The sequence below is a fragment of the Nothobranchius furzeri genome, chromosome 11 (genome assembly GCF_043380555.1).
Source record: "Nothobranchius furzeri strain GRZ-AD chromosome 11, NfurGRZ-RIMD1, whole genome shotgun sequence".
In the NCBI taxonomy this organism is placed as follows: Eukaryota; Metazoa; Chordata; class Actinopteri; order Cyprinodontiformes; family Nothobranchiidae; genus Nothobranchius; species Nothobranchius furzeri.
In genome coordinates this window covers 60,933,119-60,960,350 of record NC_091751.1, presented here as the reverse complement: position 1 = coordinate 60,960,350, position 27,232 = coordinate 60,933,119, and the positions used below count along the sequence as shown (strand labels likewise).

Sequence of the window (27,232 nt, the reverse complement as noted above, 5' to 3'; positions counted from 1 at the left end):
TCCTGTACGAGTGGCTGCAGTCAGAACAGAAATGAAACGTCTGCATAATTACCAAGCAACAGTCAGGAGAAATGTGTCATTTTAAAGCTGTATGTTGTGGGGATTTTAGTCATTGCTGAGGCCAGTACATGAAAAGGAGGTTGGCGGGGCTTCTGTACATCCCTGAGAATAAAGATCTGAAGTAGAACCTCTGGACTATCCTGACAGGGTAGACGCCATCACCTCTCCTGCCTCGTTAGGATATTTTATCCAGAGGAACATCGCTGAACACAGACTACCCACAACTACGATCTGGTCACTACTTACACACACCTTGGATAATTCATGTTTCCATCAGAAAGGCTGATGGATCACTAGAAACACAAGAAAAGTTTTTCTTGTTCCATTTTTACTTCTTACAGAATAATAACGACACTTTGCTAATCTGGGCTTTTTCCCTTTGACAAATAAAATGCCTGGGCTGGAATAATATTGCAAAAAATAAAAATTCAAAAGATAATTTAGTTCATTTTCTGGATATTTTTGGACTAAAAACTCTCAAATATTTTACAGTGGAAATTACAAAACAGATTAAATGCTGTTTTTTTCATCAGCAGTCTGAGAGAGTGAGAGTAAATGTAACAAACAGAACCCAGGACATTTTAAATTTTTCTTCCTCCATTAGGTATGCTGTAATATGTTAACATCTTAATTTATTTTACTTAAAAGAAATACAGCAAAGCCACCTTTTAATGAAAACACAGATCCCAGAATGCACCTCTCTCTCTAACCCTAATCTGTTCTGGCACACCCAAACACAACCAGCATATCTCAGCTTGTAAATAGCATCTCATGGAAAACCTGGCACTTCCTTCCTGGAGGAAAAGTGTAGGGGATGGGAAACTGTTGAAGACAGATGAAAGTAAATGTTTTGTTTTTGTTTATTAAAAAAAAAACATCCAGTTTTGTTTCCCCGACTGAAGCCACTCCCTTTTTGTAAAGAAACAGCAGCTAAAACCACCACACACCCCACTGTCCACACACACACACACACACACACACACACACACACCTCACTCAGACACTTTAGCAGCCTCAAAGTTAACAGCCAACTTCCTGTGCTTCCTCCTAGAGGCGGAGCCAGAAGTGTGGCCTGTTGCAGGCATGCTTTGTCGAGGTGGTGTTTGCGGGGATGCTGCTGTTGCCGTGGAAACGCTGTCTACTAAACCAGATTTGCATGATAATGGGACGGCGTTGGCGTGGTTCTTGTGTGGCTGGTTATTTTTGCTGTTCTGTGGTTTGCTCTGAGCTGGCGGCTGACTTTGGGCTTTCTGGGACAGATTTTGGGAGACAGTTTGGGCGGCGCTGTAAAACTCTCGGGTTTCCTGATGCTTTTTGTTGGCCGATGCTCGCTTTTTGGTCACCTGGAGGGCCAGAAAGAACAGCGCAAAGAGTGAATTTAGAAGATTTTAAGTAGGAAACAGACTAACTCAGAACCCGACAGAGTACCAGCGTACTCTCACCTGTAATGGGATGAACTGGTTGTGTGAGCCAATGGGCAGAGTGGTCGTGGGCTGAGAGCGGGCAGCGCTGGGGAAGGTCCCTGCTGCTCCATAAAACGGCTGGTTTGGGTGGTTGGGAGGAGGTAGAGTCATCCTCCAAAGAGGGGCGGGACCATAACCCTGGGGGGGCAAAAGTAAGCCACCTGGCAAACAGAAAGAAATAATACACAAAGTATTTTTAGCCCACAAACACAGAAAAGCTCAGGTTTCCATGACAGAAAACCCCGTTAAAGCCAATTATTCCTCCAAGTTCTCAAGCAGAGCTGCTCAATCCTGAGAGTCTGACCTTGCTGGTTAAAGACAGGCGCCACGGCTCCCATGGGCGGGGGTCTGATCTGACCCACAGCCGGGTACAGAGGAGGTGGGAGGGGGAAACAAGACCCCAAGGAGTTCTACAAATAAACAAAAACATCAGAGAAAGCAGAGTCGGGGTGTAGCTGAAGCTGCTTCAGTAAGAAGTCCTTATGTACCAGTCTCTGTAGGGCAAAGAAGGCAGCTTTCTCCTTGGCGTCATTTTCCGACTGGCACTGTGGTCCATGAACCATCAACCCGTTGGACAGCTTCACCTGACACACTACCAGACCCTGAAGGGACCAAACGTGAACCATCAGGATGCAGCGTCTGAAGAGTGAAAGATGAGGCATAAAAGTGCGAAGGGCCTAACCTGTCTGTTCCGTATGAAGCTGAAGTCAGGAGGGGCCATCCCCAGCCCCACGCAGACACAAGCCAGCTCCGACACCTTACTGGTCAGCACCGAGTTCGCCGCTGGTGCTGGAGGGGGTACCGTACCTGCGTCACTGCGAGGAGCGTTCATTTTTGCAGCTGGTGAGGGGAATTGGGGGGGGGGGGGGGGGGGGGGGGTGAATGAGAAAAAAAAATAAACCCCAAAACAAAAAAGACAAACAGTTGCTTTAGAAAGGTACCGAGTTTCTTAGACGGGCGCCGTCTGTTCTGCTGCTGGCTCCCAGCTGGGGGGGAGAGGTTGCTTGACTCTTGAGTTGATGGAGTTCCTTTTCCAGAGCCGTCGATCTTTAGCATCTCCTTCAGCACCATGGTTCCCTTCTATAACACAAAAACATTCAGCCTCCAGCTTTCGTCATGTCAGGCAGTTCTGGTGCAAGGAAGCTTGATACTCACCAGGGCAAAGGACTGTGGGGACAACGGGCCATCGGACTGACTGCTGGGCTGCTGCTGAGGTGCAGCTGATGGTGAGGTCTGCTGGCTTTCCTTAGAGATCTTTAAACTGGCAATCAGGTCCTCAAATTCAGTTGTAGCCTAACAGCAAAAGAAAGAAAAACACCAAAATGAGGGAGGTCGGAATAGGATCCAACAGCTTCCTGTTCTGGTGACAAAAAGGCAAAGAATGATATGACTAATGTTTGTTATTTGTACCTTATTAGCAGAGCTCTGTGACAGGAGTGAGTTGATGTCTTCATGTTTCTTTAACAGCCTGATGCCTCCAGCTGGAGCCTGCAGAAGTAACCAATCAGCACGGCTGATTCTACACAAGCAGCTGAGATAAACCAACAGATTTTTCTTTAAATGATGAGTAAAAACTAGAACTGACCCTGGAAAGTGTCGTTAAATAAGCATAAACCAATCATTTGTGAGCACTTACAGCTTTGTTGGCCTGTTGAGAATTTTCTCTCTAGAATTAAAAAAGAAACTTTCAGCACATTTTAACGTCATGAGGAAGAATCTGACGCCCCACGATTTCTCCCTGATCTGTGACTAAATGAAACCTCGTTACTAATGGCATCAGATATTCACAAGTTGTGAAGTTTCTTTGACAGGAGACATACTACACTTACATCATTGTTCCAGTGGTCTGGAGGTTTGTCCGGAGCGCCTGTCTTCTGCAGAGACTGCCACAAGTTGCTGTAGTCCTCTCCAGTCTGAGTGCAAACAGAAAACATGCTAGTTTTACTCGCTGGTTCCATGATGGTCCACAGCAATGTGTGTGTGTGCATTTACCCTGGGCTGCTGTTTCTGGTAGAGACCCTTAGAGGGCGAGTTGCTGCTCTGAGCTGCAGACTTGGCTGCAACATGCTTGTTGTTGTACTAAAGGCGAGCATTAAAAACACTGGAGCAGTGAGAAGACAAGAGGACAAGATTCTCATGTATTCGATGCGTCTACACCTCCCGCGCCTTACCTGCGTGGGCACAAACGGCGAGCGAGGACAGTGGTTGAGGCCCGCTGGCTGCCGATGAGAGTTGAAAACGATGCCGGCAGCAGGCTGCGGTTTGACAACGGCGGTGAGTTTGTGAGACGTGTGATCCATACGAACTCCATGGGAAAGGTTAATCAGTGCGCAGGGAGGGAGGCGGTAACCACGAGGAGACACACATCTGACAAAAAACCCAAAACGGGTCACGTGTGTTATAAATAAAAGAGGAAGCAGCAGAACAAAAGAATAAATGCAAACGAAACTCAAGAGCATCCCTGCAATCTCGAAGGGTGTGAAAAAGGTGACAACTACCTAATTGGTTTACTGCACTCCTCTTTTCTAAACTAAAAGTGACTCACTGCTGGTCTGTGAGCCTAATGGCTGATGCCAGTTATGGATCAGTGCCAGAAGATTCAGACGTGCAAAAGCGAGTAAGGAGATAAATAGGCTACATCTCACTGTAATATTGAGTTTTTGGCGATTGAAAAAGTAGCTTGAGATGAGTTTAGAGCCGACTGTTTCTAATTAACCGTTAGCTCAAAGTTAGCCTCTAGCCTGCTCCACCCGATATTGGAGTAAAAAAAAAAAAAAAAAGATGACGTGGCTTTATAGGGTTACAAGAACTAACTTCTGGGTCACTCCTGTTAATTGGCTTCAATTCTTTGAACGACTCTGGAGCTTTTTGCCTGCTTGTGACAAATTACAAATGGAGACCTAGCAGGGTTAGCTTGGCGCAAACTCTGCAACCTCACAAATACACCGAGAGAAAAACTGACAATCCCCAGCCAGCTGAAGAAAACCTGTTCCAGTGTAACCTTCCTTCCAACATGATTGACACACTAGACTGTTTTATTCCACAGTACAATCCTTACATATTGCTCCTTTAAAGCAGCTGCTGATCCTGGAAACCAGTTTCTGGTTCAAAAGTAAGAATAGGAAAATAGTCACCTGATGTTGAGACCTCCAGCAAATTCCTCATCAAACAGCACTTCGTAGAGAACCTCTGCCTCAACGTCCGCTGAACACACACACACAATTAATGGTCACAATAAATTATATATTACACTTAAAATGAGTCGGACTCTGACTGATGTTCAGAGCTTTCACCTCCTTTGATGCCGATGATCGTCCCTCTGAGCCCCAGTGGGACAGTGAAACTCTCCCTGATGTTGATGACTCTGTCAAATAGGCGATATTCAGCCTCAGGGTCAGGAACAACACCCAGCTGCTGCTCCAATGGCTACACGCACACACAGGCAGGTAAAATAAGTATTAGAACTGGTAAAGAACTGTAGGAATGACAGAACAAAAATAGAAACTACAGACCCTGAAGAGGAGATGAGGCTTGACCGTCACGCGGACTTTCTTAGTGCTTTTCTTCACCTGGACAAGGGACAGATTGAAGGAGGATGAAATGGGAGTCCTCCCTGAGTGGGAGCATTCAAGCTGGAGTCAGAAGAATTTTAGACTGTCACCTTTGACCTTTCCACCGCTTCCTCGATTTTCTCTACGATGGCAGCATCCAACACTTGGAGGTCACATGACGCCCTGCTGATGGAGCTGACGGGGTGACCTTTCAGCCACGAGGTGATTTCAGCCACCTTCTCTGCCCTGTAGCGTGGTCAACAATGATTAGGGTTCATTTGGGATTTCTTTGTCTACAGCTGCAACTAGCAAAGACTTAAAATTTATTTTTTAATTTTAACTTCACAACTTTCAGCTTCATTTTTGCTCCGAGTGGTTTTAATTCAGATTCTCTGCAGCTGAATCTCACTAATTAAATAAGAAAGCATTGATTTCTGAAAAGCAGGAACATTAGTTCTTTTAGTTATCAGGCTCCTCTCCTGGGGAACCAGCTCCCAGCTTTAGTCAGTGAGGCAGACACCTTGTCTACTTTTAAGACTAGGCTTAAAACATTTTTATTTGATAGGGCCTATGGTTAAAATCTGATGTTAACCTAAATCTGGACAAGTGGGGGAGTAGAGGGAGGTGGAGTGTACAATCGGTAAAGACGGCTCTCCCTTGCCCTGCCTCCAACATGCCTCCATCTAAATAGGATAGATTATCCAGAGGTATCTCTGTAGTTATGCTGCTATAGGCTTAGACTGCTGGAGGACACACTGACCACTTTCCACACTCGAATACTTTCTTCTACAATTTGTTCTTTAATTGTATTATTTGCTGCTATTTCAGCTGTTAACTTTATTTTCTCTCTTAAGTGTTTTTCTCCCAAGGTTCTGCTGAGCTGTGGTGGCCTCATGGAGGGGGCCATCGTCTAGCACACTGCTGCTAACCACTTAAACATTCTCCCTCTCCTGATAATGGCTTTTTGCTTTCATTGACGTTGGATGTGCTACTGCTAGTTTATCCATTTAATTATAGATCCACTAGGATAAATACAATAGTTTATCTCTCACCCAATAGAATATTTACTTAGAGATCACAATATAACTATAGACACATTACTTGGTGTGGGTGTGTGTGTGTGTGTGTGTCTGCTCTGTCTTCTCGATCCCCAGTGAGTCGTGGAGGATGGCTGCTTATACTGAGTCAGGATCCTCTGGAGGTTTCTTCCTGTTAAAAGGGAGTTTTCCTCTCCACTGTCGCTATATGCTTGCTTAGTATGAGGATTGCTGACACTAGTCAGTGACTTGATGCAATTTGCTGGGTTCCTTATATAGGAAACATCATTTCTGATTGGCTTAATGAACTGACCTGAATTGGAATGTTTATTATGTGAAGTGCCTCGAGACGACTCTTGTCGTGATTTGGCGCTATATAAATAAACTTGAACTGAATTGAATAGCGCCTGCGTGTTTCTGAAGAGGGAACTCTCTGGGTCGTACCCGTTCTCGTCCTCTCCAGGCCAGATGTCATCCTCATAGAAAACATCATCATGACTGTTTCTGGACACGGCATCAAACACTTCCGAAAATCTATGAAAACACAAATGGCATCATCACTCTCCAACATATTCAAGAAACTCACAAAACTTTATCTACTACATAAAAGCTGAACTCTACACAAATGTTTCGTTGGTTTTACTTTTCCAGGTATTCAGCCAGCAGCTCCTGAACAGAAGCAGAGTACAGCCACTCCTTCTCGGTCCTCTTGGTGTATCCAGGAACCTCCTCGTTCTTCTTGTTGAACTTCAGGTTCAGTCCAACATTGGCTCGTTGTTCTCCACAGGGGCTTGATGAAAGAAAACAAAATACCGGATTAAAAACAAAAACAGGAAATGTGAATTCAATGTTAATAAGGAACAGAACCCAACACCGACTTCTTCTTGGAGCCTCTGCCGATGAAGATGCTGCCCGAGAAGCGAGAGACGAGATAGCTGCTGATACCAAGACGAGAAGCCAGGTAGTAGCCCGGAGAGTACTTCACAGAGTATTTCTGTAAATAAAAGTACACAAACAGAGATTATAGGGCGAACTGAAGAAGGAACCTAAATGACTTCAGCAGAAAGTGTCTAACGTGTTGGTTCTGGATCAAATGCTCCAGCTGTGGCTCATGAGGAACACTAAACACCACTCTGATCCGACCGTCTTTGATAACATCTTGAGAATCCTGCACCTGTTACAAAAATACAAAGAAAATCTCAGTATCAGTTTAAAAAGTGACAAATAAAACCAAATAGAACAGATCACTGGTGCAAATGTGCTTTTTAGATCACTACCCTGTTCTCCCAGTGACGCTTTAACTCTTTTAAATTCCATTTAGATTCTCAAACGTGAAGGCACTCTAATGACGAGAGCTGCCAAACTAAGATTTGTGACAAACTCTAAAAATATAGTCCACAGAGTACTTCACTACAGAACTTTTTCAGGTGTTTCCTCAAGAAAAAGTGTGTGAAAAGTAGTAGAAAAAACAAACTTTGTTTCTATTTTTATCTCAATCTGACAAAAAAATAATTAAATCGTCTAAACTACTCTTGTAGCCTAGAAATCCAGACAGACAGCAGCTGAAGTAAATGATTTTGCTCTGAGTGTTGGTCTAGCCACGCCCCACAGGAGTCTCGGCAGGTCTACCATCGGCCTGAGCAGAACTGTGTTAGGTAATCGCAGCACGCTGTCGGTTTGGTGCGTGGGATGGCGCGACAAAGCAGAACAAGATGGGGACGGCTCGTCTGAGTCAGCTTTGGCATCTGCTGTGGTCTACATCACAATACTCACACTTCCACACTTGCGCCCATTGCACAATCCCAGCCAGGGGTGTGCGTGCCTAGGGTGTCCCGATTCGCAAGTGCGGTCAAGTTGGCGGCATGGTGGTGCAGTGGTTAGCACTGTTGCCTCGCAGCACGAAGGTCGCAGGTTCAAAATTCGGCTGTGGCCTTTCTGCGTGGAGTTGTGTGTTCTCCCCATGCATGCTTGGGTTTCCTCCGGGTACTCCGGTTTCCCCACAGATCACAACATGCCCTATAGGTCATCAATTGTAAGTCGCTTTGGATAAAAGCGTCTGCTAAACAAATAAACATAAAGTTGATCACGCCCCTTTTGCAAACTTGATCTGCACTTCACCCAAATCTGCATTGATGTTTTAGACAAAGCAGCAATGAATGTAAATTTATTTCAAAGAATTGTTTGATTGCAAGTTGTTTTCAAGTATCACAGCGACCAGCATCCCAGCATGCATTGCTATTGTTGACACAATGCTCACTGTTCCAATTCCGTAATTATTTGCACATTTGCGTAACACGGACTTCCTCCAAGTGCACGTAAGGCGCTGTGGGTGTATTGGGACTGGGCCTTAGACTTGGACTTTTGTTTGAATCAAGAGCAGATAGAGGAAATTAAAGCAGATGTCTGGATTATTTCTTTTATCTGATGGCACCATCTGGTGGCTGAGAAGCGTATCACACAAGATCTTGTTTTATTTCCGTATTTACGGCCGAAAGCAACGTCTCGTTCATGAAAGTGCTCCTCTAGCCGACAAAACGGAACTAAAACACATCGTTTTACAATAATTATGCTGAAGTTATGTTGTGTTTTCATATATTTATATTTTAAAGGCTTACTTCTCCATGAGAAAGGTCGCTGACTCTGCATCAACCGAGATACGTCCTAACACACTCGAGCACGCTCTGTGATTAACGTCTGTACGTAAGTGGTAGTCTAACACCATTGGTTGGTGCTGACTGGTGCTCAGTTCATATTGCATGGAGCTTAGCAAAAATATAAATATTTTCTACAGTATATCACAGTGCATAAGACTTTTATAATCACTTATATGGATTTCTGAAAAACTGAACGTAATTCCTGAAAGGGGGAAAACTCTGGTGAGCAGCTCCAAGTCCTTCAGTTAGAAAAAGGATGAAGACGATGGTGTATGGCGGACTGCCCTGTTGACTAACACCTGCAACGGTGAGTTTGTCACATTGTTTATTGTCCAATAGCTAGGGTTCGGCATCTTTTGATTTTGAACGATTCCGATTCCAATTCCTTGTTTCGATTCCGGTTCCTATTGATTCCGATTCTTTCAAGACATGACATGCTTTACATGAGCCAGCTAACCACAGGTCCTACTTGATGAAACAATCTTAACTTCATGAATTTTAATTCTATGAACAACATCACCTTCATTTAGACAAAAACGTGTTTTGGAGAAAAAAAGAAAAAGACTTGCAGCACGACCAGTGTGTTTGTTTCTGACCACAACCAAAGTCTGGAAGAAGCCTCTGGGATGAGAGGCTAAATGTCTCCAACATATCCAGAAACGTCCAGCTGTTTTCAGCTAAACCTCTCAGGACGATCATGTCCAGGATGACTGAGAACTACACCTCCATGCTGCAGCAGCATTCAGTCAGAACAGGAAGTGAAACTTAAATGTAGCTGCTGTCAGTAACAATCTAACAGATTTAAACATTAAAACTCTCAACAGAAATAGTTCAGAAAGGAAATTAAAATGTTCACAGCTCTGTGTGTGTTTATTATTATTATCATTATTATTATTATTTATTGTGGCAGAAGCTGGTGTGGTCCACCACAGAGAAAGCTGCTCTAGCACGATGACTTTAATTATTCTACAGGTTATTGTTCAGCCTTCTCATGCTCTCTCTCACACACACGCACACACACAAGCACACGCACACGCACACGCACGCACACACACACACACACACACACACACACACACACACACACACACACACACACACACACAAAGTGTTGGTGAGCGGCTGCGTCTGACTGCTGACGCTCCGTGTGTGTTTTTATTTCTGCAGTGAGAAACTCACCTCACACCGTCCAGAGTTTGTTCTTTAAAGCTTCTAGTAAATCCACCGTGTTGACGTATTTTAACAAGTTTCCTCTACGCTGCAGGAGTTAAAGTTTACATGACGGAGTAAAAGTTCGGCAGACGTGTTTGTTTATATTTGTCCGCTACGCGCCTAATGGGGGGAGGGGGAACTCGTGCTGCACACAGACAGCTGGTGTGATCAGCTCTGAAAGGCGCTGATCACAATTTGCAGATCAGGTTCATTTTTCACGGAGATCGGCCGCAGATTCCTCTTCCGGTCGGCATTCTAGGAATTGAAACGAGGAATCGAAATAAAAAACTTTGAACGATTCCAGGAAAAACTAACGGTTGGAACCGGTTCCAATCGATGCTCAACCCTACCAATAGCATACAGACACAACTTGAACGACAACCATAGATCCCGCCCCACAACTGAGCTCTCTCTATGGGTCGTGGCCAGACAACATATTCACACATGACGGCTAGCCAGGCCAACTCTCTTGCACAGATAAAGATAAAATTAATTCTATTTATTCTCCCAACAGTATCTGCATTTTTAACAAATGCATCACCAGGTAGATGGCTCTAGAGGGAAGGAAGTCAAACACGCAGACCAAGCTTTTTGATCACATGTTCTCATAAATCTCATTAATAATGATTATCATATTTAAGGTAACTGCTAACAATAATAATTTAAGGCAAGTCTGCTGGTCAGTCTTAAATCCACTTCTTGGGAATTTATCAAGAAATCACAACAAAGAAGGTAGATCACACACCTCCCCCATGGAGCCGTAGTACGGAGTTCCCACCATGAAGACTGGAGTGGTTGGAGGAAAGAACTCGGCTAAGCTCCTGAAGCAGGTCAGAGACGAGTAAAAGGCCTTGATGTCCTGAGAGGAGACACCAATAATAAAAGTGAGATGGGTGATGGATGCCGCGGTGCTTTATTGTCTTTATGAGGGACTGGAGCAGATACCTTCACCACAGTCTGGTAAGCAAAAGGCAGAACTTGTTTGGCCCACTGTTTCTCCAGCTCCACCACTCCATTGGCTTTAGGGACATATTTTCTCCCCGTCATCATCTGGCCGTATAAAAGCACTTCTGTGTTGTTCACTACGATGCCTTTTCTCTTCACAAAACTGGGAGAGGGGGAAAAAATCGCAACACTTACCTTCTTAGATACACAAACAGCTCTGTGTTCTTCTAAATAGTCACATGACCCTGTGCTGTGTTTGTACCTGAACTGATCCGCTCTGATCAGTACCTACCTAGTCGTTACTCTAATTATTGCCACTATATATTATTATTTTATCATGTTTATATTCCTACTTCCCATATTTACTTATTTCTTACTTCTATCTTATTTTTTGCACCAAGTACCACAGCAATTCTCTAATGTTGTGATTTCTCACACACATGGCAATAAAACCCTTCTGATGCTAAATAATATAAAGTTCTGTTTTGTGCATCTTACTGTTCGGTGATTCCCTGAACATCCTTCACCCATTCCTTCTGCTCCTTGTCAGACAAATGGGAGACTTTAGAGGGAGGAGGACTGCATGAGCGGTCGTACACCTGTTGGACTCCAGAAGGTTCCTCCAGAGCAAATCTGAAACAAGGTTGATGCTTTAAAATCCCCCAGTGAGCATCTACAATGACAGCTGTTCAGCACGTAGAGTGTTCAAATTAAAATAAAGCTTCCCCTCCGACGCCGATGATGTGCAGGTACCATCTTTTACCTGGTTTCTCCATCTGACACTGCAATGATGCGAGCTTCCTCTAGATGAGGCCAGTTGACAAAAACAGGCTTCCCCAGGACTTGTGCAGCAACATCTTCACATACCTGGAGGGTAAAGACGTGGAGGACACATCCAGAGAAGTGAAGGCCGAGTCCAAAACTCAGAAGTCATGAGAAAAGTGGAGTTACGGTTTCCTTTTTGAGATCGTGTGACTGAATTTTCCTCTGTAAATTATCCCATTTCTTTACCTTAAACGTAGCGAAAAAACAAACGAAACCGTTTCTGTGTTTTAAAAAAGAACGATAGCATGGAATTCTTGACCTTATTTAAAAGCCAGATGATGTTGTCGAATATCATCATTCTGCCTAGTTAAGCATCAGTCAAACAAATGTGATGCACATTTCTACATCTGAGGATCTTCTGAACTCACATGACACCCTGTCTGAAACTTTTTTAACACTACAAACCAGAACAGAGTTTTATGACCGTTTGTAGCAGCTGGCTGTTAATTCGACAGGTTTAAATAGGGCTGGACATTATCTCAACTTGGCAGATATATTTTCAAACAAGACACATGATGACTCAGTATTGTTAATATCGATATAAAGTAGGGCTGCACAATATATCGAAAAATTGTCGTCATCGGGATAACAGGACGTGCGATAGGCCCATCGCAAAGCACGTCAAAAACGGCGATAAATGTTTGGTTCAAACATTTCCATCCGTGTCATACATCAGCTTTTTGTAAACCAGCTCTGTTTTTTACGCGGAAGTATTATTTGATCAATCAAATGTAGCCCCTCTGATATGCGGCCAATCAGATGGGTCCGTTCACATAATACGCCCGCCCCCTACGTAGACCCTTACCCCAAAATCCCACTATCTCCGCTCCGCCCCCGCTTTCCGCTGCCGCTCGCTTCCCTTGTTCGTCATGCTGGCTCAGATTAACGAACGCACTTTGTGCTGAGGTTTCTGGAATCAGCGCTGCTTTCAAACGTGAACGTGAGTCCGCTCGGTGTCGTTAAGCAGCTGATAATAACCGGGCTGACTCCGACACGTGCCGGTGAACCAACCCACCCACCTCCATGTCGCTAGTGTTCCACCGGGTGGTGACGTTAGCCCCATGCTCCGGTCCGGTTAGCTTCCAGCTAAAAGGCTACAGCACTCTCCTCCCAGTCCCACCCTGCTAAAGAGGGCCTGGAAAAGTTCCCCCACACATCAAAGTGATTTTTCATTTATAACCTTGTTAATCAGGATAGTTGATTTGCTGCTGCACATAAACTGTCAGTCAGAAGCTCTGCTAGCTGGTAATCTTAAGAGGAGCTAGTTCAATTTGTTAGCTTGTTATCAGAATCATAGTTGCAGTTTCATCATCTGAGCTGCTTTTTAAGATCTAGGTAAACTTGTTCAATTTGGGGATAAAAACAAACGTTTTCACATATTTTCCATGTAGTTTTTTTTGCCAGTTCCTCTTGTTTTTCTCTTTCCCTCAAAAAATCTTAATATTCTCCTAGTTTGGCCCAGCACAGATCACTTCCCAATTACAGCAACAGCCTTATATCATAACCACATAAGTGGAGAAAATGTTCAGTAGCAATGAGAGAACTTGCTGTTGCATGTAAGTGATGTTAACTATTATTTAACATTTAAACTTATTTTATGATGTTTTTATTTATTCCAAAAACCCTGGTAAGGGATGTTTTTCTGTATTTGGAGCATCAGAAAAAGTTTTATGGTGGTGGTGATGTTTTAAAGTCACTGAGAAGCTGCATGCATGCAGTTTGTTGTTTTGCTGCTAATACAGTAGCAGGTGCAGCTGCATATTTTTGCAATAAAAATGTTATGTTGTAATGGAATTCATGCATTAGTTTTTGTTTGCTTTGAACCCAGAGCAGACGTCACACGCCAGACGACATCAACACTGCATACTTTAGTATTTGTTCATTTATCGTGAGTAATATCGATATCGCAATATTAAGCACTGTTATCGAATATCGCAGGTTTTCCTAATATCGTGCAGCCCTAATATAAATATACAACCAGTGAGTTTCTAGTCAGCAGGCATCGCTCCTGCTAGCTTGCTGCTCCTCCGTCTGACAATAAGCGATCAGGGTTTCCCCCAGAAAATGAGTTAAGCCTGGCAGATCCGGGCAGGGGGGGGGGTTTGCACACGTTCCGCTGCTGTTTCTCACCAGTACCAGCTGATGGAGGGCTCTAGTTTTGTTGCGCCATTCCTGTCAGCAGACACAGCTGTGTCGAGGAGGGGGGCGGGGCATGACGCTTAGCCTGGCCAAGCAGCTTACAAAGCGATGGGGGGGAAACCCTGAACGATCATTCTTACACGTCAAGACGATCTGGTGCAGACAAAACTACCAGAAAATAAAAATATCCGGGTTTAATTTTCTGCCCTGAACTTCAAACTCAGCTTTTTGGTTACAGTTTTTGGGGACGTTTGTGTTTTAGTGAGCTTATTCGTCATGACTGACTGTTTTGTTTTTCCTGTTTGTTTGGTGAGACGGGCCAAATCCCCTGCATCATCAGCTAACAGGTACATGGTGCCGAATTATGAGTAAATAATGTGAGATTCCAACTATGTTTGCCTTCCTCTGTGCTGTGTGAACATGTTAGCATAATCTGCTGCATTGTGGATTTATTTACATCTTTTAAGAGATGCTTTGCAACTTTTTCATATTTTTAAATCATTTTCTTGAGCCAGAATGTGCTAAAATTGATCCGACATACCTGACGCCGCAGTCTGGTTCCAGCACGTTTCCTGCATGTTAGCTGATTTGTTAAATTTAGCAATGAATCACTCATGCAGACACTAATGAAAGCAGGGGAGACATTCCAGCTGTTGAAGAGACGACGAGGAGAAAGGTTTTGGTTCTACAAACTGACACTAGGGGGTGCTAAAAGCAAGCCAAAACTGCCAAGTTCCCATTTAAATCACCATGTTGAAAAATTATTTTTTTCTGGGTAAGAAAAAATAAAAAATGACTATATTGTGTTACATGATACTATAGTATTAAGAGTGATATGGGCCAGACTCCTAGGTTCTACATGGTTTACATAGATGATAAATATATTGTGTGTTTGAGACATGTAACAGATATTTTGTAAAATCTGTACAGGAAGTCAGATATTGCGATAAATATCACGCATCAGAATTCAGCTAATAAAGATCAAAATGTAAGTTTTGGTCCCAGCCCTAGATTTATGAAGAAAACCAAAACTCACCGTTTCCCCGTCCTGACTGGGGAGAAGCTCCAGCATCATGTTCTCCCCTCTGCTGCTCTGCTGGAAGACTACAACGCCACTCTTCTTCTTATAGAACTAGTGAAAAGACGAGGAGCTTTTCAATGCAAGTCTGCATTAAAACATCATAATTAAATCTTATTTAACACGCATTACTGATTGAAGACATAAAAAAATGGTACTTGTGCTACATTTTGTCTATAAACTTGCAAAATGAAAACATCAGCAGTCACCCAGCCCACCTTGTGTTTGATATGGTGCAAAGTAGGGAAACCACAGAAGTAGAGCGCCGAGCGGTCAGCGCGCTTGTAGATGTGACCAGGAGGAACTTTCCACGTGTCCATCGGGATGCTGACTTTCCTGAAACAACCAATGAAAACCGGCTGAGCTTGTGACGTGCACTCTGTCTTTCAGAGATAATTATCCTGTATCAAACACAGATCTGTATTAATGTGTTTGTGTTTACTTGACATGGCAGTTTATGATGCTGGGGAACAGGTGAGGCAGGGAGGAGTTGTACGTGAAGTCTAAATCTCCATCATACGAGTACAAGTCACACTCTGAATGCCGATTCCTGGCTTTCTCTTCATTTGTCAGCTTGTGGTTGAAGGGCTCCATAGCTGCTAGCAGGCACCTCTGTTTAAAGCACGCAGACACGGGTCAATGAGTTCGTCTGAGGTAACATTAGTCTGCCACCAGCGGCGCTTTTGTGTGTGTGTGTGTGTGTGTATACCTCGTCTATAAATGGAATGAGCACCACAGCTTCCCATTCCTGCTGCTTGCCGTTGAGGTCCGTTTTAAAGTCTAGAGGATAATACTCAATGATGGGGGAGTTTGTGCTCGTCATCAGATCCTGGGGCATCAAAACAACAAGTATCATCCATCTCATCGGCAGCATCAGGATTTTGTGTCTCAGTCCGACTCTTAAAATAACCGTCATGTATAACAACTTCCTGTATTTTGGTGAAACCTACGGTAGTTTTAATGTTTTATAATCGCATCACGGCCCTCAGACTGACACCTTGTGCCTGTAAAACATTTATATCCCCAACTCAAAAGTATTTAGAGTGTGGCAATAATCACCCTGTAGCACTCAGGCAGCAGAACCTTGCTAGCTGCAGGCAGGACTGCCAACAGCTGCTGGAAAGGCATAAAGGGCTTCCCGAGGTCAAAGGTCAGCTTCAACCCTGATATGTTTTTGATGTCGGACAGGAACGGAGCGTAATGGTATGGGTAGTACCTGGAGACACACATGATAATTAAAAAATGATTTTAAATCAAAACCACAAAAGAAAATCTTTTGTTATGTTAAATTAAGTGAATTCAGGTCAATAAATGCTTTAATAACCTAAACAACGTGGTCTGTCACGATCATCTGAAATGTGTCGTTTTACAAGTGAATTTTTAACAGTTTTTGTTTTCTTCAAAACATAAAAGCTCTCACCAGCTCCAGGACTGAACACCATGATAGTAGTAGTGAAGAATCCACTGGATACCTTCCACGTAACACCTGGCTTGTTCTGCGAGAAACTCGCTGCAAATGTGAAGAACGACAACGCTTAAGAAAGAGTCTTCTGCAAACAGGAATGATGATGTGGGTGACCGTAAAATGTTTTCTAGTTGGTGCTTGGAGTTCTCACAGCCTTTAGCGCCGCTATGCCTACGTGGCTTACAATAGCAGGAGTGATCAGAAACACCCACAAACATGTCAAAACAAACCGCTTCAAGACTAAAATGAAACGAATAAACTTTTTCCCACGTGTACAGAACAAAACACTCACATTACAAGACATGCCTCGTGTGTGAAACACAGAGTAAACAGGTGTTTGACCTTCAAAGTCTCAACTCCTGGCGGTTTTTCAGCAAATGTTTGAAGTTAATAACTATTGGAAGTGATTACTTGTTACGGTAGGGGAGGTAACAGAAGAATGTACGTTAAAAACATTTTATATTAAACTCTGACATTTTAGCAGCAGTCAATAATTAGCAGACTGTGTTGTTTCTCTCTAAGTGTGACTCCTGCTCGTTGGTTCTTTAACCAACTGTTGTGTCTGAAGTTTCTCGCTGAAGACTCTGAGCTCCACTAATGGAGAATATACATGAGAGGAGTTCAACACTAAAGATGCATGAAGTAAAGGGTGACATCCTGTGGTCAAACGTGGGTACTGCAGTCCATGTATGAAAACACACAAGTGCTGATCCCTAACTGCACCGCTGAATAATGAGCAAAGACGAGCACATAGTAAATTGAGCAGATAAATACATTTCACTGTAGAGCTGAATCAAATTCACGGTTAGCACTGTTAGCTTAACATTCGCCTCTAGCCTTCTATACTGGATACTAGAGTAAATGAAATATGAAAAGTATGGCTGTCTCCTGCTGTTTAGCCAATTGCGTGAGCTGGTTTACGGAGAAATGATTTTTACTTAGTAGTCGCTCCGAGTTTAACATGCAGACTCTACCGCTATTCCCTGCATTAGCCACTGATGGAAAATAGACAAGGAAACACTCAGATTAGAGATCTATAGGTGCTGGCCAGTAAATTAGAATATCATCAAAAGGTTGAAAATATTTCAGTAATTCCATTCAAAACGTGAAACTTGTACATTATATTCATGCAATGCACACAGACCAATGTATTTCCAATGTTCATTACATTTAAATTTGATATTCATAAGTGACAACTAATGAAAACTCCAAATTTGGTATCTCAAAAAATTAGAATATTCTGAAAAGGCTGAATATAGAAGACACCTGCTGCCACTCTAATCAGCTGATTTACTCAAAACACCTGCAAAGGCCTTTAAAAGGTCCCTCAGTCTTGTTTTGAAGGCACCACAATCATGGGGAAGACTTCTGACTTAACAGCTGTCCAAAAGACAATCATTGACACCTTGCACAAGGAGGGCAAGACACAAAAGGTGATTGCTAAAGAAGCTGGCTGTTCGCAGAGCTCTGTGTCCAAGCACATTAACAGACAGGCGAAGGGACGGAAAAAATGTGGTAGAAAAAAGTGTACAAGCTCTAGGGATAACCGCACCCTGCAGAGAATTGTGACGACAAACCCATTCAAAAATGTGGGGGAGAGCCACAAAGAGTGGACTGCAGCTGGAGTCAGCGCTTCAAGAACCACCACGAGGAGACTCATGAAAGACATGGGATTCAGGTGTCGCATTCCGTGTGTCAAGCCACTCTTGAACAAGAAACAGCGCAAGAAGCGTCTCGCCTGGGCCAAGGACAAAAAGGACTGGACTGATGCTGAGTGGTCCAAAGTTATGTTTTCTGATGAAAGCAAGTTCTGCATTTCCTTTGGAAATCAAGGACCCAGAGTCTGGAGGAAGAGCGGAGAAGCACAGAATCCACGTTGCATGAGGTCCAGTGTAAAGTTTCCACCGTCAGTGATGGTGTGGGGTGCCATGTCATCTGCCGGTGTTGGCCCACTCTGTTTCCTGAGGTCCAGGGTCAATGCAGCCGTCTACCAGGAAGTTTTAGAGCACTTCATGCTTCCTGCTGCTGACCAACTTTATGGGGATGCAGACTTCACCTTTCAACAGGACTTGGCACCTGCACACAGTGCCAAAACCACCAGCACCTGGTTCAAGGACCATGGTATCCCTGTCCTTGATTGGCCAGCAAACTCGCCTGACCTTAACCCCATAGAAAATCTATGGGGTATTGTGAAGCGGAGGATGCAATACGCTAGACCCAACAATGCAGAGGAGCTGAAGACGACTATCAGAGCAACCTGGGCTCTCATAACACCTGAGCAGTGCCACAGACTGATCGAGTCCATGCCACGCCGCATTACTGCAGTTATTGAGGCAAAAGGAGCCCCGACTAAGTATTGAGTGCTATACATGCACATTCTTTTCATGTTCATTCTTTTCAGTTGGCCAACATTAGAGAAACAAACATTTTTTCATTGGCCTTTAGAATATTCTAATTTTCTGAGATACCAGATTTGATGTTTTCATTGGTTGTCACCTATAAATATCAAAATTAAACGTAATGAACATTGGAAATACATTGGTCTGTGTGCATTGCATGAATATAATGTACAAGTTTCACGTTTTGAATGGAATTACTGAAATATTTTCAACCTTTTGATGATATTCTAATTTACTGGCCAGCACCTGTACATCACTGGTTTGGCTTATGACGAGGCAGGCTGTTGTTGGTTTAGCATCCAGGAGAAAGCAGAGCATGTTTTGGCTAACATAAGCTAACTGTTAACATTAGCAACTCCACCACACAGCAGAACTCCTCCAGGTTTGTGTCAGTGGTCAAGTCACTTTGCTGTTATCCAATCAGAGGAGAAATATCGGGAATTAAGACTCCTAATCCTGCCATCTGCTGCTCACCTTTCCTTTGGCTAATTTCTAGTTCCTACAACAGGAGCGCCAGAGCTTTTTACCCCACAGATATCGTTTCACAAGGCACTCATTTTGACTAGAGACCACTGCAGAAGTGTTGAAAAAGCAAGTGAACTTGGTCTTTCAATAAAATAGTGGTATGGGATGTGAAGCCTAAAGGCAAAGTACCACAACACCTCTTTCAATGACTAAAAACACATTGTTGTATGGTTTTAACTGTTATGGTGTGTGCTCTGCTTTCACTGGACAATACCATATCACTATTAAATAAGTATATATGCTCAATAATGTTTGGGGGTGGGGTAACTTTATACAAGGGGAAATGTCCCGTCGGTCTTCTCTGGGATCTCTGCCTATGGGGAAGATTGTAAACAAAGACTACGCCCCTCTTTGGCTTTTTTTTATAGTAGAAAAACTGCCCCCCCCCCGCGGGTGGCTGAGAAGGAAACGTGTTCATATAACCTTCCTTCCAACATGATGGAGACATTAAAGAGCAAGTCACCCCCTACCAGATTCTTACTCAACTCCCACTTCCTGTTTGAAAAATGCAACAAATGCTGTTGCCTAGCAGACCAAGAGGGCGGAGCCGCTAACAAATACACACACTCACGGCATTGTGACATCATAATGTACCATCTAACATCATAGTGTACCTCTTAGCTAATAGCGATGGCAGATTTAAATTCAAATGCTGTGCAGAGTTTTTACCCGACAACGGCACAACACTGACAGTTTTAGACAGGAAATTTAAATTTGAACTAAGAAGAACTAAAATGCCGAATTATTGACTACATTTGCCTACAGCATGATCAGACACTCATTTATATAGTTTATCAGAAAAAAATTGTTGATTTGGAGTGACTTGCTCTTTAAACTGTTTTGTGATTATTTCACAATAGAATTCTTACATATTGCTCCTTTAAAAGCAATCTTCAATTCAGCCTGCCTCAGTTGTATGTCTCTGACACACTGAGTCAGTTTGTTTCTTCACACTTACTCAGACACCACATCCACACCCATCTTGGTCATGTAGTAGGTGCGTTTGTACTGTCTGAACTCTGTCTCAAACAAGTCGTCTTCCTCTTCCTCGTCATCCCCCAACGCTTCTTTTCCTTCTCCGGCCTTCTTTCCAGATGATACTAAAGCGGCGAGACGAAGGTCAGCATCCTTCACACAAAGAAAATCGGAGTTAATCATAACAGAAAACATATAAAAACGCCCCCTTTACCTTTAATCACGAGCTTCCCTACCTCGCTCTTTTTGCTGCCTTTGGCGGCAGCTTCCTCTTCAGCCACTAGACCGGCGCACTCGTTCAAATATTTGTTGCCCACTTTACTCTCAAACCACTTCAAGTCCACAAATACTTCACTGAAATGTTCTCGGTCAAACTGGAAGGATGCAGACAGGACAAAAGGAGGAATGTTACCATTAGTTATAAGTGTTTTCAATAATAGAAACGGTAAAACAACAAGTTCAACAGAAATAACTATATATTCGATTTGTGCAGCTTCTATAATAAAGTAACAGCTGCATAATTCTGACTCCTAAAATCTCACCTCAGTAGCCAAATGTGGAAGGAATTTGATTGGCAGATTAAAACTAGGTACTTTTTTACCCCCTAGTTGTGTCGGGGTTTGCAAAAGATGGCCTGTCCCCACTTTGCTGGAGGAACTGTGGGGAGGTGGGGGACCACTCTCATATATTCTGGAACTGTCCAGTTATTCTCAAATATTGGAAAGACATAAAGGAAGAGTTGGAAAAAATTCTGGGAAGGGAGCTACCTTCACATCCTTTGTTCTATCAGTTGGGGGCTACGTCAAACGAAATATTAAACTTAGACCAAAGATATATTACCCATATCCTATTATTCGCTGCAAAGAAAATTATAACAGTAAAATGGAAGGAGGTGAACTCCCCAACTATAAAGGAATGGAAAGAGAGAATTAAACAAATATATGTAATGGAACAGATGACGTCTATACTGCAAATGAAGGTGGATCGGTTCCGGGATAGATGGGAGTGTGTCGAGCAATACTTAGTAATGTGAGGTATTAGGTTGTTGTTTTGCCTGTTGTCTACTCTGATGTCAATGTGGATTTTGCTATTATGAGAATGGGGGTTGTAAACGTGAAGGGAAGAAAGGAGAAGAGAGAGGGAGGGGAAGGGGCAAAAAAAAAAACAACAACTTAATTTTAGCGATGAAACTAAATGATTGCATTTCTATTCTTTATAGAATGTCTTCTCTTTTATTTATTTATTTAAAACTAATTAATTTATTTATTTGTTTCTTTTTGCTTTTGTGACTGTTGTGCTCAACGTCAGGGTTTGTTAAACCAAGTTGTACAATGTCAAACTCAAAATAAAAAGTAACAAAAAAAAAAAATAAATAAAATCTCACCTCAGAAAGTTTCTCCAGGTATTTCTCAAAGTTTCTGAGGTTTAAGTGGCCGTTCTCATTCAGATAACCTGAATTAAATACAGGATTCAGTTATGATCATTTAACATAATGATCTGTGTTATATAAGCAGGATACATTACAGTTTTATACGATTAAAAATAACTTGATCAGGTAGATTAGCACAGACAGAAGTGGAAACCAAATACTCAACTGTGAAGTAACATGTCAACACCACAAGAAACTGTGTAACATGCATTCATACGTGTATGATGTAATAGTGTGTGTGTGTGTGTGTGTGTGTGTGTGTGTGTGTGTGTGTCTCACCCCCCAGGCTGGGCAGCACACTGATGTAAGTCTTGTACAGCAACGGTAAAGCGTCATGATTAATGTGAAAATGAGGGAGATGAGGGATGAAATCATTTCCTACAAGGAAGCCCATTAGAATCCAGTCGTCTATTATGCGCTCCAGGTCATAATCAGAGCCCATCTGATACTGAAAAACAGTCACAGACATAATAGGAATACAGATTACTTGTGCAATGACTCATCCCTGCGTTTCATCGCCTCACACCACCGCTACGTTTGCGTCCATCCAGAGCTTAATCACAGCTGCGTCCAAACATTAAGCGTTTTCTGCTTTTCATTTGCCTAAAACACGAGCCGTCCTTCTTTTCACTGCTGTCCCGATCTGTGCCGACACCGCTGGAGCCTTGAAGGTATAACGTACAGCAGGTATGTGCGTGGCAAGATGCCCTGGAAATTCTAGGAGAAGTGCGAATATGTCTCCATAATTCATCTGAGGTCAGCATAATCCACGTAGATCATTCTGACTGAAGTTACTCAGGCTAATAAATGCTGTAAACATGTTTGTGTCTCACCTTTAGCTCTGAGAACTCATAGTCTATGTACTCTCTCATCAGAGACAAGTGAAGCAGATGAAAAGTGGTCTCCTCTGGAGCCGTTATCCTGTAAGGGAAGAAAATGTACGGTTGAAAAGACAGATGGATCAGAGTTTGACAGAAAAAATTGTGTGAGGAGGAGAGCACCTCTTCTGGGATTTCTTTCCTCCAAAGCGGACTTCTTCTCTAAGCAGGGAGAAATTAGGCTCATGGCTGGTTAAACCTAACATCATCTACAACACAGGGTTAAAAGGCACGGTGAGCATCCAGATAGAGAAGGACAATAAAATGAATCCTCATTAGTACAACAGACTGAATACGAATCATACCAGGTCGGCATCCAGGCCATACAGGCAGTGTCGGGTGTTGGGGTCATGATTGGGCTTGGCGTTCTCAGAACGAATAAACTCCATGATCTTGTGTTCTCCCTCACCGGGTGTCTATAGAAATAAAAAAGCATAAGAAACTTAACGCAAGTCCTGTAGGTCACCACAAATGTTTCTGTTTGCCAAACGGTGTTAAAATGTCTGCGGCGTTGATGGTGCCCACCTCGTGACCAGACAGGTAGACGTTGACATTCTGCCACAGCTTGTCAGTGGAGATCTTGTTGTGAACAAAGTACTTAAGCTGTTCCTGCAGTCTTGCCATGAAATCAGTGCCTGGGGGGAGAAAACGGGGCTAAAAGAGCTTCCTCCCAACTTTTAAAATCTCTTTATGGAACAAATCTGTTGTGAAAGATTCTGTAAAACTGAACCAAACAAGTTTGGTGTGTGAAGCTTAGCGTTAGCAGCATGTTAGCGTATGAGTATGTGTGTGTGTGGCTCAAAGTCAGAAAGTAAACCAGTTTGTGAATAGGTAAAAGTCTATAAAAGAAAATTAAAACATACGCAAACATTTTAAAAGGAATCCTTTTTAAGTGAGGTTTGCATTCTGTGTAACAATCCTACCGGGAGTGATACAGTTGGAGTCAAAGCGAGCTTCTGTCGGAAGCACCTCTCCCTTCTCCAAAGCTTTTTTAATCTTCTCCTCTGCCTCTTTGGCGGACCTACACACACACACACACACACACACACACACACACACACACACACGCAAAGTGTAAGAAGATACGAGAAGGTGAGTTTCTGCTTCAGATGCAGGTTCTTCAGAGCCCAAAAAGTTTCATCGAACACGTTCAAATTAAAACTTTATAGAGCTAAATCATTTTAAATTAGTAGCCTCACAAAAAGGACACGTGAATATGAGACATCATTATATAATGTTTGTGATCCGAGTTGAGATATTACTTAGATCAGATCAAAATGCAGACAGGTTAATGAAAATTAAAGAATCACAAAATCTTCAAAGACCATATGACTGTTTTTCACAAAACTCCCCTCTTCTTCCTCACTAATCCCTCCAGCGTCTTCCTTTAGGTCTCCTCCCAGTTGGATGAGCCCGGAAAACCTCACCAGGGAGGCGTCCAGGAGGCATCCTAAACAGAAGCCTGAGCCCAACTGGCTCCTCTTGATGTGGAGGAGCAGCTGATCTACTCTGAGCCCCTCCCAGATGACTGAGCTTCTCACTCCCTCTCTAGGGGAGAGCCCAGCCACACTGCAGAGAAAACTAATTTTGGCCGCTTGTATCCGTGATCTTATTCTTTCAGTCACTACCCAAAGCTCACGACCATAGGTGAGGGTAGGAACGTAGATCGACCGGTAAATCAGGAGCTTCGCCTTCCAGCTCAGCTCTCTCTTCACCATGGCAGACCGGTACAACATCCGCATCACTGCAGATACAGCACCAATCCGCCTGTTGATCTTGTGCTCTCCTTAATTATCATTTATTAAAAATAAAATAAAATGTCAAAAAATACTCAAACCCAATCAGAAAAATAAAAATGAAACTAAACGTTCAGCTATTCTCGTCTGTCTGAATTTACCTGAATCTTCGGCCTCTCTGCTGGTTCATCTTGGCCCTTGGCGCCACACCATCAACAGCCATGAAGAAGACCTTGCGTGGCTTGATGATCCTAAAGAGCACTTCCAAGTAATGAAAAATGTCAGCAAAAATCTTTTCATCTGAGATGCGGAAATGGACATCCTCATCATTTGGGTGAGAGCACTGGTGGATGATGCCATTCATGTCCAGATAGAGATTGTCAAATTCCGGAATCTGAGGAATAAAACAAGGAAAATTAGATTAAAGAGCAAGTCACCCCCAAATCCACTATTTTTTTCTGATAAAACTATATAAATGCATGTCTAATCGTGCTGCAGACACGTGTAGTCAATAGTTTAGCACTTTAGTGCGTTTTAGTTAAAATTTCTGCCTGAAACTGTCAGTGTTGTGCCGTTGTCAGGTAAAAACTCTTCACTGGATTTGAATTTAAATCTGCCACCGATATTGGCTAAGAGGTATGCTATGATGTAAACTGGTACATTATGATGTCACCATGTCGTGAGTGTGTGTATTTGTTAGTGGCTCCACCCTCTTGGTCTGCTAGGCAACAGCACCAATGTTTGACATTTTTCAAACATGAAGTGGGAGTGAAGTACGCTTCTTGTAAGGGGTGACTTGCTCTTTAATGGACAACTGAGTTTTTCCCCCTTAAAGATCCTTTGGCACAAATTTAACCAGTTTATTATATTTCCTAACTTCTACCAATGAGTGCCATCTCTAAACACTGAAAATCCTCGTTTGTGATTTTTTTAATATTGTCGTTTTATTGAAAGTGTTGGCCAAAGTCTAACATGTTATCAAGCAACTACATAAAGTTTCTGTTATCTTAAGACCGCAGAGCTCTTATGACACGAGTGCCAAGACTCGAATGATGAAACTTTCGCTCATGAACTGAAACTTAACAGGGTCAATAATGTCCTCTCTATTATAACAAGTAACCTGTTAAAATTTATATCACACATGACCGAAAACAACTGAATTAGAATTTTAACTTGTGATTATAATGGCTGGCTTGCAACAATGATTTAAAAAATGCCTAAATGAATCAGTAGCTTGGTATTTTAAATGCTCGTGCTATAAAGGCCCTTGACAACAAAGAACACACCTACTCAGGAAAATCTATGTTCACCTGACTTTTAAAAACAAATAAGTACGACAAAAAGACCACTTCAGCAGGCTAGTTATAAAAAAAATCACAAATGGCCGTGTGTGTGCATTTTATTAAAAAAATACATAAATTCCAATGCGTTTGGGCAAATAATAAGTATTAATTTTCTGACAAAACGCCGGGTGAGCTACGTGGAATAAAAGTTTTCTGTCGGCCGGCTGATGCTCGTTGTTAGCTAAGAGCTAGTTGTGCTAACGCTACGTTCAAATAAACTAGATTTGGTTTCCTACCTTATGTTCCTTCACAACTTCACTAAGACAAGGATATCGCTCCGAAATCCATCGGTAAAATTTGGGTACTCCCATATTTCCACCGTTAAACCTTCAGCTTCTGAATCTGAGCAACTGAAAACGGTACGTCCGGCTATCAAGCTAAACCGGGGTTAGAGGGGAAATCAATAAAACTTGCTGTGGAGTCCTGTTTGTTTCAGACGGTCGCTAACGAGCTAGCTGTCCGATGTCCATCAGCTAAAAGATTCCGCCACATTCCGGAAATCATTCGTTCCGCGTTTTATTTTTATTTTTTTAATCATCTCCTCATCTTCATTTTTGTCACGTTTTAAAAATCACAGTATTATTTGTTTCTCATTTAATGTTTTTGACCTAGTAAACAAGATAATTGTATGGGAGCCCATTCATGCCACTCCTGTTTAAAAAATATGTTATGACTTATCATAGCAGAAGCTTGAGGCGGCTTATTCTTGCCTCGCCCCCGAAATGGCTTGAAACAGGACTGGGTGTGGAATAACTGAGTTTTGCAGGTGACCTGAATAGGAACAAATATATTAAACATTACATGTAGTTGGATAACCTTCCTCTTCAAACACTTTGTTTGGTTTTCTTGTTTGGTTTTTTGACTATTTTTCTATCTCTCCCTGCATCTCCTCTCAATCCTACAAAAACTGCTGCCTGGCTTCCTATATTTTCACCTCATTAGTTACTTTTGAACTAAGCATCTCAAATGAATCTACGGACTGCAAAATAAAATAAATAAATAAATAAATAAATAAATAAATAAATAAATAAATAAAGACAGAAAGCACCAAAGGATATGAGCTGACATAAATGATCATGTTATTTGTTTTCGGGGTGGTGACACTTTGAAAATGTTACTGTGGCTGTGCACAGGGTGCACCTGCCTGGAGCAATGATCAGCACTGTGCGTCCACTCAAAAGAATCCCAAGAGAATTCACATAAATAATATCATATAAGTAGAACCAGAGTCGTTTTATCAGGCTACCCCTGGGTGTGTAAGTTGAAGGCTTCAGGTGTTGTGCCATAAATCGACTCGCTGCCAAAAAATGATTAGCCACCGCGGGATCGCGCACGGTTAGGTAATTGGATTTCTAGACGAAATTCCCCAGGATTTCGCCCTAAAACTCAGCATATCTAGCAATATGGACATTCAGAAAGCAGAGATAACCTCATCCGGTACTTAAACAGATGTTTATCGCGGATATTAGTTTTTCCAGTTCGGAAGTTGTTTTAAGTGTTGCTATTTGTCTTAAACGT

The 27,232-nt window shown here is 42.6% G+C and overlaps 1 protein-coding gene across 2 annotated transcripts; it reads right to left on the bottom strand.

The window, feature by feature from the left end:
• Positions 1 to 903: 903 nt before the first annotated feature.
• Positions 904 to 26,148, bottom strand: xrn1 (5'-3' exoribonuclease 1). Of its 2 annotated transcripts, XM_015974800.3 has the most exons (41): positions 25,951 to 26,148; positions 24,533 to 24,765; positions 23,559 to 23,656; positions 23,161 to 23,270; positions 22,941 to 23,051; positions 22,759 to 22,844; positions 22,591 to 22,678; positions 22,037 to 22,205; positions 21,713 to 21,780; positions 20,565 to 20,702; positions 20,312 to 20,481; positions 16,385 to 16,474; positions 16,024 to 16,180; positions 15,674 to 15,793; positions 15,407 to 15,576; positions 15,183 to 15,300; positions 14,923 to 15,018; positions 11,686 to 11,789; positions 11,421 to 11,555; positions 10,923 to 11,085; positions 10,723 to 10,836; positions 7,187 to 7,285; positions 6,990 to 7,105; positions 6,755 to 6,901; positions 6,556 to 6,645; positions 5,185 to 5,320; positions 5,036 to 5,092; positions 4,817 to 4,949; positions 4,658 to 4,727; positions 3,695 to 3,890; positions 3,516 to 3,602; positions 3,353 to 3,436; positions 3,160 to 3,189; positions 2,934 to 3,011; positions 2,679 to 2,816; positions 2,465 to 2,603; positions 2,206 to 2,363; positions 2,012 to 2,125; positions 1,828 to 1,933; positions 1,503 to 1,684; positions 904 to 1,403 (listed from the first exon to the last, which is right to left on the bottom strand). In XM_015974800.3, the coding sequence occupies exons 1-41, from the start codon at positions 26,023 to 26,025 to the stop codon at positions 1,053 to 1,055; spliced, it is 5,124 nt and encodes a 1,707-aa protein (XP_015830286.1). In that variant the 5' UTR covers positions 26,026 to 26,148; the 3' UTR covers positions 904 to 1,052. The 2 variants fall into 2 exon arrangements, with proteins under 2 accessions (XP_015830286.1, XP_015830287.1); XM_015974801.3 differs by lacking the exon at positions 3,160 to 3,189.
• Positions 26,149 to 27,232: the final 1,084 nt, after the last annotated feature.

Coding starts and splice junctions, on each gene's coding strand:
- xrn1 (XM_015974800.3), bottom strand. CDS start 26,025: ATGGGAGTACCCAAATTTTACCGATGGATTTCGGAGCGATATCCTTGT. Junction 16,475..20,311: donor GGTGTGGATGTGGTGTCTGA/GTAAGTGTGAAG, acceptor TCACATTTGCAG/CGAGTTTCTCGCAGAACAAG. Junction 10,837..10,922: donor CTTACCAGACTGTGGTGAAG/GTATCTGCTCCA, acceptor GTCTCCTCTCAG/GACATCAAGGCCTTTTACTC.